This window comes from Cricetulus griseus, chromosome 9 (genome assembly GCF_003668045.3).
Source record: "Cricetulus griseus strain 17A/GY chromosome 9, alternate assembly CriGri-PICRH-1.0, whole genome shotgun sequence".
NCBI lineage: Eukaryota > Metazoa > Chordata > Mammalia > Rodentia > Cricetidae > Cricetulus > Cricetulus griseus.
The window spans coordinates 2992890-3003198 of NC_048602.1; the positions used below are offsets into that span (position 1 = coordinate 2992890).

At 49.6% G+C, this 10309-nt stretch overlaps 1 protein-coding gene across 1 annotated transcript in view; it reads left to right on the top strand.

Annotated features, from left to right (window-relative positions):
• The window catches only part of Tdrd12 (tudor domain containing 12), an 80043-nt gene extending 72669 nt beyond the window's left edge, over positions 1 to 7374 (top strand). Inside the window, exons 26-32 of the mRNA XM_035449469.1 lie at positions 462 to 634; positions 4539 to 4648; positions 6170 to 6233; positions 6312 to 6425; positions 6511 to 6664; positions 6766 to 6832; positions 7280 to 7374. Of these exons, the coding sequence (XP_035305360.1) occupies positions 462 to 634; positions 4539 to 4648; positions 6170 to 6233; positions 6312 to 6425; positions 6511 to 6664; positions 6766 to 6832; positions 7280 to 7374 (777 nt within the window). The remainder of the gene's footprint in view (positions 1 to 461; positions 635 to 4538; positions 4649 to 6169; positions 6234 to 6311; positions 6426 to 6510; positions 6665 to 6765; positions 6833 to 7279) is intronic.
• Positions 7375 to 10309: the final 2935 nt, after the last annotated feature.

The following is a 10309-nucleotide window of genomic DNA, read 5'->3' on the forward strand; positions in this document are numbered from 1 at the left end:
AGAAGGGGGCAATCCCAGAGTTGAGGATGTTCATAGCTTGCTTAAATCCCATAATTGAAATGCTTTGGCTGGAGAAAAGACAAAAAGATAAAACAATGCAGAGCACAGGACTTGGAGGCTTGGCATGAGGGCTCCTTTCAAGACTCGTGAGGAGGACGCTGAGCCTTGTCAAGAAGGCTAAAGGAGAGTAACTGGCTATAGCATCCTAGATTGCTGTGAGCAGGATGTCATACCAGGGCTCTGCCCATAGCTCAGACTTATCTCCTAAGCATGGGGCGGGACTTGGAGGACTCTGCCATCACCTTAGCGATACAATAACTGGCTGCAGGAAGCCTTTGCACACTGAGACATGCGTCCGAGTGCACCTGACTTGCAGGAAGACTTGAGAGGCTGTGCGCATGCTTGTGTTGTAGTCAGGCTTCAGATGTAACTCTCACACATGTTTTCCCCTCTGGTTGAAGGTGCATGTTACAAAACTATCAAATCTGAAAACTTCTGTCATTGATTATAATGTTCGAGCTGAAATTTTGTCCATGGGAATGGGTGTTGATAATTCAGAACACATAGAACAACTAAAAAAACTCTACAAAGAAGCTAAACTGCCAGCTTTTGAGGAGCTTCTGGGCCAGACCTCGTAAGTGCATTTCTGTTTCCCTCCCTTTGGAAAAACTGTGTTGAGTTAGAGGCAGCTCCATGTTCTGGCACTCAGGTCAGCCCCCTTCACACACTCCAGGGGTTCATAGATGAGGTGGGTGTTGAGGTGGGCTAACTCATAGCTCTGGTTCTGGGCCTGGGTGGTAGCTGGGTTGGTCAGCCTGCCAGCTCTTCCTCCTAGACACTACCAGGGTGAGCTCTCCAGCACTGCCCCAACTAGCTCACCCGCTGCACCAGGCGGCAAGTCACAGGGCCCGCTCTGCTCTCATGCCCTCAGGCCTGGCTCACCCACACCCACACACACCACCAGGGCCAGCTCTACAGTTTTGTCTAGGAGAGGTACAGGGCCAGTTCTCCCCAGTGCTGTAGCCGGTGGGGGCGTGGCCAACTCTGCAGCCCTATCCTCACTGTCTTTGGTGATAACAGGAGCCATGGACATCAGTACAGATGGAGGCTTTGGCAGGGCTACAGAGCCAGACACAGCCTTTGGCAGCAGCCCAGGCTTGAACAGCACCATGGCCCCAAGTGGCAGTTCAAGCCACTCAGATCTGTAGGACTCCAGCAATGGCATAACCCTCAGGTTCTAACCTGGCCCTACGAGGTGGCCCAGACCTCTGTTGTTCATGTGGCCCTTGGTGGCAACAAGGGCCATGGATATCAACACAGGCCCCAACATGGTCCTTGTTAGCAGCCCAGGTAAGAATGTCACCATGGCCCTAGTTGGCAGTGTAGGTCACTCTGATTGACATGGACCCAGCCGCTGTGTAGCCCTAAAACACCAACATGGCCTCAGGTGGAGGCCCAGATCCCAGGCATCTGGGTGGTCCTCAATGGCAGCAGGAGCCTTGGACATCAATGAAGACCCTGGCTGTGTCTGGGTCATAGACCCAGAAATGGCCCAGGCCACAGCACAGGCCTTGGACATCAACCTTGCCCCTGGGCATCAGTGTGGCCTTTAGTGGCAACATGGGCCATAGACATCACCACAGACCCAGGCTCAGATATCACAGCCCTCGCTGCTGGCATCTAAGGTCACCCAGATTGGCATGGCCCCAGTGGCAGCATGGCACTTGAGGGCCAACGTGTCCCTAGGTGGCAACCCAGCCCCTGGGAATCTGCTAGACCTTCAATGGTAACAGGAGCCACAGACATGAACGCAGACCCTGGCAGTGGTAGGGTCATGGACACAGATGTGGACAGTTCAGGTGCAGCTCAGGTCTAGACATCACCATGGCCCCGGGTGGCAGCACAGGCCACCCAGATGTGTATGACCCTCAAACACCAACGTGGCCTCTGCATGGCCCTCTGTGGTAACAGGAGCCACTGACATCAACATAGAGTCCAGCTGCGGCAGGGCCATGGACGCATACATAGCTCTCGGCAACAGTCTGGGGCCAGGTGTCACCATGGGCCCGGGTGACAGTACAGGTCTCTTAGAAAGACATGGCTCCTTTGGGGGCACATTTCTCAGACACTAACATGGACACAGCGAGTGGCCCACCCTTTGGGCTTCCATGGGGCCCTTAGTGGTAACAGGAGTCTCAGTGTCAACACAGACCACTGTGGCTGCGTCAGGGCCACGGATCCAGACATGGCTCTCTCTGGTGGCAGGCAGGCCACCCCCACCAGCTGGCTCCTCATGTCTCCACCAGATACCCCTCTCCATAATGGTGCCCAAACCCCACCCCCACCCCCACCCCCGGCAGCACAGGCTTGTCACTGGTTGATTTCTGCCCATGTCTTGGCGCTGGAGCTGTCCTCCATGTGCCTGGGCCTCGTGGTGGCATGCTGCTGGCTTGTGGGTGATCTCTGCCTGCCCCTACTGTTTCCTTGGAATTGAGCAGAGAAAAATCTTAATTTGGTTGTGTTGGAGCCGAGGTCAGGGCTGAGACAGACAGAGGTGTAGGTGAGATGGTCTGGAAAGACACCTGTCACACAGCACTTAGAGAACTCAGTTTAGGGAGATTCTGACGGAGCGTGCTGGTGGTGGCAGAGACCCTCTGGGACTATGGAGACAGCTTTGAGAAGAATCTGAGAGCCAGGCAAGTTTGGGGCGTTAGAGTCACCGTAGATGGTAGAGTGTGTGTGGGCAGGTTTAGCGTCTCTGGCTGTGTAGTGAGACTGTGGTGTGACAGAGGTATTCAGAACTCTGAAACAACTGAAGGCAGTGTGTAGGGATGAGGACACAGGCGCTCAGTGACATCGGTTAGCAGGTGGGCGTGACCACTGGGACAGAAGAGGAAGTTGTGAGCACCGCCCGATGGAGAGGTCACGGGGCTGAGGCCTTGGCGAGGATAGGGACTGAGATGCTGAGAGGCAGTGATGGGGGTGGGCGTTTGGGTGGAGGCAGCTCACTGGGGAAAAGGCCATGCTTGTATCCAGTCCGGGAGTTGAGTGCTTTGGTGGTGGCAGTGATGGAGGCCCCCTCCGCCTAGGCTCACAGAGGTTGGTCAGGGCCTCTGCTTTAGAGATGGCTGCGTGGGTGTCACGTGAGTGTCAACTGGAGTCCTCTCTGAAAGCCTGTGCAGAGTGAATTACATTTCATCCATGAGCCAGGGAGCAGGGTTGTGAGGAAGTGTTCACCTTGCATTGACCTTTTTAGGTTCGGATTCATGGCGGCTGTGCCAGTTATTTTTGTCAACTTGACACAGACCTGGACATATCTGGGAAGATGGAACCTGGATTAAGAAAATGCTTTTATAAAATGGGGCTGTAGGCAAACCTTTAGGGAATAGTTTTTTTTTTTTTTTGTTTTGTTTTGTTTTAAATTAATGCTTGCTGGGGGAGGACCCAGCTCTCTGTGGGTGGTACCACCCTTAGGCTGCTGGTCCTGAGTTATATAAGCAAACAGGCTGAACAACCCATGAGGAGCAAGCCAGTAAGCAGCTCCCCTCCTTGGCCTCTGCATCAGCTCTGCCTCTAGTTTCCTGTCCTGCTTGAGTTCTTTTCCTGCCCTCCGTCAATGATGGACTATGACATGGAACTGTAAGCTGAAATAAACCCTTTTCAAGTTGCTTTTGGTCATGGTATTTTATCACAGCAATAGAGACCCTGACAAAGACAACCAATTATCTGGTTAAAGAGCCAAAAGAATGGTGATGTTTAATTTTTACTTTTATTTTATTTTTTTTTAGACAAGGTCTCTACATAGTCCTAAATATCCTAGAACTCACTCTGTAGACCAGGCTGGCATTGAACTCAGAGATCTACTTACCTCTGACTCCTAAAAGTTGGGATTAAAGTCATGTGCCACCGCTCCTGGCTGCTATGTATGTATGTGTGTGTGTATGTATATATGCATACATATACATAGATACACACACACACACACACACACACACACACACACACACACACACACGCACGCACGCACGCACGCACGCGTGTAGAGAGGGGAAGAGAGGCAGAGCGGTCACGTGAATGAAGTAATCTCAGTCAGTCAGCAGGTGTTGTGTTAGGTGTAGTAGGCTTCTGTGAGCTATGAAAACAGTATTTCTAGAAGTTGGTCCAAACTGTAACACAGACTCTGGGAAGACATTCTAGGACACAGGTGGGGAGGAAAATAGACTAGCATTGCACCCTGGCTCTTCTCCTGTTTGAGCGGGAGGGGGGCGGGGCGCAGGGCGGGGCGAGGGTCACATGCCCTTCTTCCCTGAGGTCCAGTGAGCTTGAAGGAAAGGCTGGTTGAGTCAATGAGAGAGCCTTTCTCTGACCACAGGTGTCCCTCACCCACCATGGGAGCGAAGCTGACTACTGTCACTGTCCGTAAGTCACAGAGGCTCCATGTAGGGCTGGCTCCCAGGTGACAGGCAGGCTGTTTAGTGTCTATGCCCCATCTGCCTGAGTCTCGTCGAGTCCAGTTAACCTCTGGCTCTTCTGTTCAGGACACCTGCCACAGTGGAAGATGCCATGTGTCTGCAGGGCATTGGGCAAGAAGATGGCGGTACAGAAGGAAGAGCTGCTTCCAAGGTGGACTCAGACAACCAGAAGCCTGGTTGGTACTGCATTTAAGAGATGCTTAACTCCAAGTCAGCTTTTTCCCATATTTAGGCTTTCCCTTGGCAATGGCTCTAGCAGGCCCGAGCACGGCAATCATGGCTCTGGCAGGCCTTACCCTTCCCCATTTCCTCTGCCTTGCTAAAATGATAGATTATATTCCTAAAGGTGGCCACCAAGGTCCCTCCTCCTGAGGCTGACTACCAAGGTCCAGCTAGCTAAGTATTTAAGGTTTAGCAATCAAGGCCAGCTTTGGGCTGCCCTAATTTACATGCCCAATCAAAACAGACCAATTCATCCTATCACGGGGTTTTCCCCTTTCCCTTTATAAACTGCCATTTGCCAGTGGGCCACGTGTGCCTCCTCTCTATCCAGAGAGCCCTTTGTCCCTCTGGGACAAACATCCCTTCCCCCTCTCCCTTGTCCTCTGTCTCCTGTCTTTATCTCTTACTCCCTGTCTCTGTGGAGAAATAAATCTCCATTGTGTGAAACCTTGGTCTTGGTACGCCTCCTCTGGTCTTCTCACCTTTTCCTGTGAGATACGGAGCAAGAGCTGGCCGCCAGCCATTCTTCCACAGTGATGCTTTCTCTGTAGAGTGTTTAATGAATGAACAGCGCTACGGATTTTGTCCCTGTGCCTCTGTCCACACTTAAACCACACTGGTTGAATGGTTCCAGAACCCTCCCTAGTGATCCAGCTCTTCTTACTCCTGTCACTGTGGGTTTTGAGATTGAGGCATGTGGCTTCCTCCAGTCTACAGCATTATAGCCAGTGTTTTTTAATTGTTAGGTTATATTCTATAATATGAATATACCAGGCTTTATTGGGAAACACTAAGCTTGTTTCTGAGGAGGAGATATTGTGATTAAAGCTGCTTAACACTCTTTTTTTGCATTGCTATGACTCAAACCTGGAGCCTTGTTTTAAGTTTTGAGTGGTAATCTAAATATTTTTGGTAGAGAAGTCTAAATTCCATTGTCTTAGGAAATGTGTGCTCATGAGCAGTTTGATCCGAATGTTGAGCTGTTGTGGAAGCCTGCAGGTTAGGGGAGCCCAAAGAGCCTGTAAGCCACGCCCACGCAAGGAGTGTGACACAGCTCCGCCTCAATAGAGCAACCCTACTTTCCCGTTAAATTTTGCTATTTGAAAGTCTGTTACACTTTAGATACCGTGTCAGCTTCCTAAATGATGTGCGTTTTAGTTTGTTATTTGCTGTTAGATACCTGAGTTTTTATGAAATTTTTACTCTTTTTGTTTGGTTTTTGAGACAGGGTCTCTACATATCTCTGGGTGTCCCGAATCTCACTATCTAGACCAGGCTGGCCTCTAGCACACAAACGTTGGCCTGCCTCTGCCTCTGCCTCCGAGTACTACAATTAAAATCATGGGCCACCACTTCGAGCTGAAATTTTTATACTCTTAACATAAGTTCTTCATGTAAAAGTTGCCTGGGATATAGCAAAGGGGCTTGTTGTAATATGAATAACCTGTGGAAATGTTACCATTGGTTTTGTACAGAAGCTTTATCAGAAGACACTGGCAGAGAACCCCTTAGCAGGACTACACAGCCACACGTGAGAAGGTAGGTGCTCCTGCGCTGGGCGCCTCGCCTAGGCTGCCGTGTGAGCTTTCAAGGTCAAACCCCCCTCTTCCCTTCCAGCTTTCACCCGCAGATAAAGTGGTTCCAAAAAGATGATGTGGTCATTTTAAAGATAAAACTCCGGAGTGTCAAGGATTACAAGTGCAAATTCTTTACAAACAGAGTCATTTTCAGGTAAGTTTGTGTGTCTCTGATAGATTAAAATGAAATTGCGTACAACCTTTTCGATGGCCGACTTTATTTCTTCTTATAAACCCAGTGCCTGGGTAGGAGACAAGTTTTACATGGCTGATCTGGAGTTGCAAGGCGACATAAGGAAAGATGACTGCAAGTGCGTGATCAAAGATGAGGAGCCTCTAATCACTCTTGCAAAGGAGAAGAGGGCATGCTGGTGCGGTCTGCTCACCAAGAGGGTGAGTTGACTCCTGCGCCCCGCTGCTCCCGACCGACCGCCTGCAGCACCTGGCGTGCACGCACGCACTCACTCACTTGTGTCCGCTGTTGTGTTGCACAGAATCCTAACGTGGCTTTTGACTTTGACCACTGGGAGGAACATGAAGAGGACAGCCCCTTCTCCAAGGGTGAGATGGGCAGGGAAAGTGGAGTGGGGGGGACATGCCAACTGCTCTTAGAGATTCCGCCTTTGTAGAGATAGGCTATTCATGCAAGTCCCTAAAGGTTGGAGCGGGTCTTGGTGCCAGATGTTCTGGTATGGGTATATGACGGTGCTTAGTGATAATACGCAGCTTTGAATATTTTGAGTGCAGAGGCTGGAATCTGAGTATGATAGGGAAATGCTCTACCATTCACTTACACCGTCAGTTCCTAAACACGCCTGATAAACTCATGATCTCCTTCCTAGGAGAACTTCGTGTTTAAGAGCAGACACATTTTATCTGTCATTGCTTAAATAATTTTTGAGGAAAACAGAGCTAGACCTATTGGGGCATTTGCTGCTCTGACCAAAATAATGGGGGTGGGTAGCTAACCAGTACTAAACCGTTTTTATTTAATACCAAATCTTCTAGTCGTATATTCTAAGAACCTGTCCTGCAAAGTGCCGGCGTTGGCTGAGAACAGCAGCACCTCTTCAGACACTACTGATGGAAGTGAGAGCGAATGAGAGTGTCAATTAACCAGAAGAGTGAGAAGGCTGAACAGAAACGGACACAGCTGTGTGACTGAGTTAAGAAAAGTCGTGTGCGAAGCTTTTTACATGGAGAGTGAATTGTCACTGTCATTGTGTGGTGCTGGGAATGGGTGGGTGGTGATGAGAAAATCTTATTGTTTGTTTGTGTTTTGTTTTGTTTTGTTTTCCGAGACAGGGTTTCTCTGTGTGGCTTTGGAGGCTGTCCTGGAACTTGTTCTTGTAGACCAGGCTGGTCTCGAACTCAGAGACCCGCCTGCCTCTGTCTCCTGAGTACTGGGATTAAAGGCATAACGCCACCACTGCGGCTGAGAAATTCTCGGTTGATTTGAAGAAAGTGGGTGGACATACCAGCTGATAGGTTACGATACAATTGTCAAAGGACAGCCCAGGAAGTGTCTGTGTGGTGATATATTGTTTATGATCTAATAAAGCCACTGGAGATCAGAAAAGCAAAGCAGCCAGCCACTAGCTCTTCCCTCTACCTCAGACTGAAATGGGTGATCCTGTCTGCATGAGCCCTCAGAGGCAATGCTGTCCCTGTCTGGAAACTGAATCTCACAAGAGACCCTTTGCTTCTTCCGTTTATACCTCCCTAGTGCTGGGATTAAAGGTGTGAACTGTGTTATTCTTTTAGAATGATTCACACTCAAAGTGTAGCCCTGAGTGGTGCTGAACTCACAGAGATCCTATTTGCCTGTCTCCTGAGTTCTGAGATTAAAGGTGTGTATCCCCACTGCCTGGCTCTATGGCTGTGGCTGGCTTTGCATTTTTATCCCCAGTTGCCTTATTAAATCATAAACAATATAGCACCACGTGTCTTCCATCAGAAGCACAGAACGTTGGGGACGCTTTTAATCTCAGCACTCAGGAGATCGAAGCAAGAGGATTACAAGTTTGGGGGCAGCCTGGTCTATATAGGAAGAGTATTTTCAGAACTGTCTCTTCAAGTGAAGATCTAATGTAAACCAAGCTTGTACAGTGTATACTTTCACTCCCTAGCTCATCCAGACTACTCGGTAGAGAGTGACAGGAAGCAAACTGTAATATTCGGTCATCGATTGTACTCTGTGGAGTTAGTCTACTCACTTGCCATGTAGACCTGTGCGTGACACTGCTCAAAACTTGCCTTACACACAGAAAGAAGCTGGTTTCCATCTTACAAATTCCACCCAGCCTCTTCCCCATGACATAAATGGATTTGCTGCCGCCCTACAAATACTCCATATGTTTTCCAGGCTTTGAGAGCTACTAAGAAGTAAATTGACTTTTTTTTCCCAAAGGAAAGATAGACTTGCCTCAGCTTAGAGGGACCAGATGACCTGCAGGAGCGAACAGGGCAGACAGGGCAGAACCTTCTTCCAGACCTATGTCTATGCAGTGTAGTTGACTTTGAGAACACCCAGATCAGGTGAGTTCTGACAACACTAATGGCAGCTTTGAAGGAGGGTGTGTGTGGAGTCACTGACATGGTTGGGAACATGAGCCACCTGGAGCTTTACACCCTGTGCCTTAGCATTTCTGTCAGTTTCTCTAGAAGTGGGGGGGGCATGGACGAAACATCACTGTTGAGTGACCGCCCCGAGAATTTATTCCTTTTTACACCAGAAAAGTGAAGTACAGCGAAGCTGGGCAATGGTGGCCCAAGCCTATAACCCCAGCATCTGAGAGGGAGAAACAGGAGGACCGGGAAGTTTCAGGTCAGCCTGGGCTATGTAAGACCCAGTGTCATAAAACGGAAGAAAATAGAAAGAAACACAGATGTCCAGACTTCTGTAGTGAGCCGCTGCACAACCTGGAGTAAACTCTCTTGGCTCCCTGTGACGAGAGCGGGGCTGGGCCCATGCTGGTTCTTGGTTTTCTCATTTGTAAGTAAGACCTGAGCATTTGCCGTACAGGAGTCCAGGGGGTTGTAGGGTGGTCTCCTGGCTTTGCCACCAGCCGTGAAGAGGGTCAGGGGCTGTCCAGCCTGGGCAGCTGCCAGGAACACATCCTTCCTGCTGCTGTGATGCTCAGAGTGGCTCTTGAGACAGCAGAAGGCATGGCATCTTGCTGTAACAATTCAGCTGTGGGGCTGGGCCTTGTCAGTGTCCCTTTGGACAGGTGTGGGCCAGTGAGGGCCATGGCGGCAGGCTGTATCAGAAGATCCAGGGAAATGGTGGGGCAGAGCTCTGTTTCAATCATCTTTTTCTTTTCCAGATGGTCAAATTTTCCAATATTTAAACCTTTAGCGCATAGGAGGCTGGCTGTGCAAACTCTCAGCTCTTGCTTTTCTGTATTATGTGAAAATGTGCTGCTGGGGTAACCCTTCTGAAATGTGAGGTGCAAATCCTTGAGTCTGTGCTCCAGAATGGCTCCCATATGATATGAATGTCCTTGTGGCAAATCGTCAGTAAAGCTCCAGTGTCCTTACAGAAATGTCATTGTCTGAAGCCGTTTGTGTCAAATGCAAAGTAACGTTTTATTCACACTTTTGTAGAAAGCAAAATGCCAGTGAAGGCAGTAAGTGGGGGCACGGGCGATGCTGACACCAGTCAAGTTCCCTTGGACAGGTGCGGAGGGCACAGGCCAGCTGTGCACAGCACAGGGTTAAAAAAAAAAAAACAAAAACGGTGTGTGTGTGTGGCAGCATTGTGTGATGAGGAGCAGGATAAAAACACGTTTCAAACCCCTGCCAGTGATCTGTGTTGAGCGGAGCAGCTTCATATGAGTGTTAAGGGGACGGCCTATGCTTACTTTGTCTGTCAGGACAAACACGGAGCTTTGCGTGTGCTAGGCAAGCGCTAACTCCACAGCTGTGCCCTTTGCTCAGTCAAGTGTGATGCACTGTAATGGGGATGCTGTTATGCAGCCCTTTCCCTAGCCACCAGGCCTCTCTTAGGTAACGTGTGGATTTGTCTTTTCATTTTGA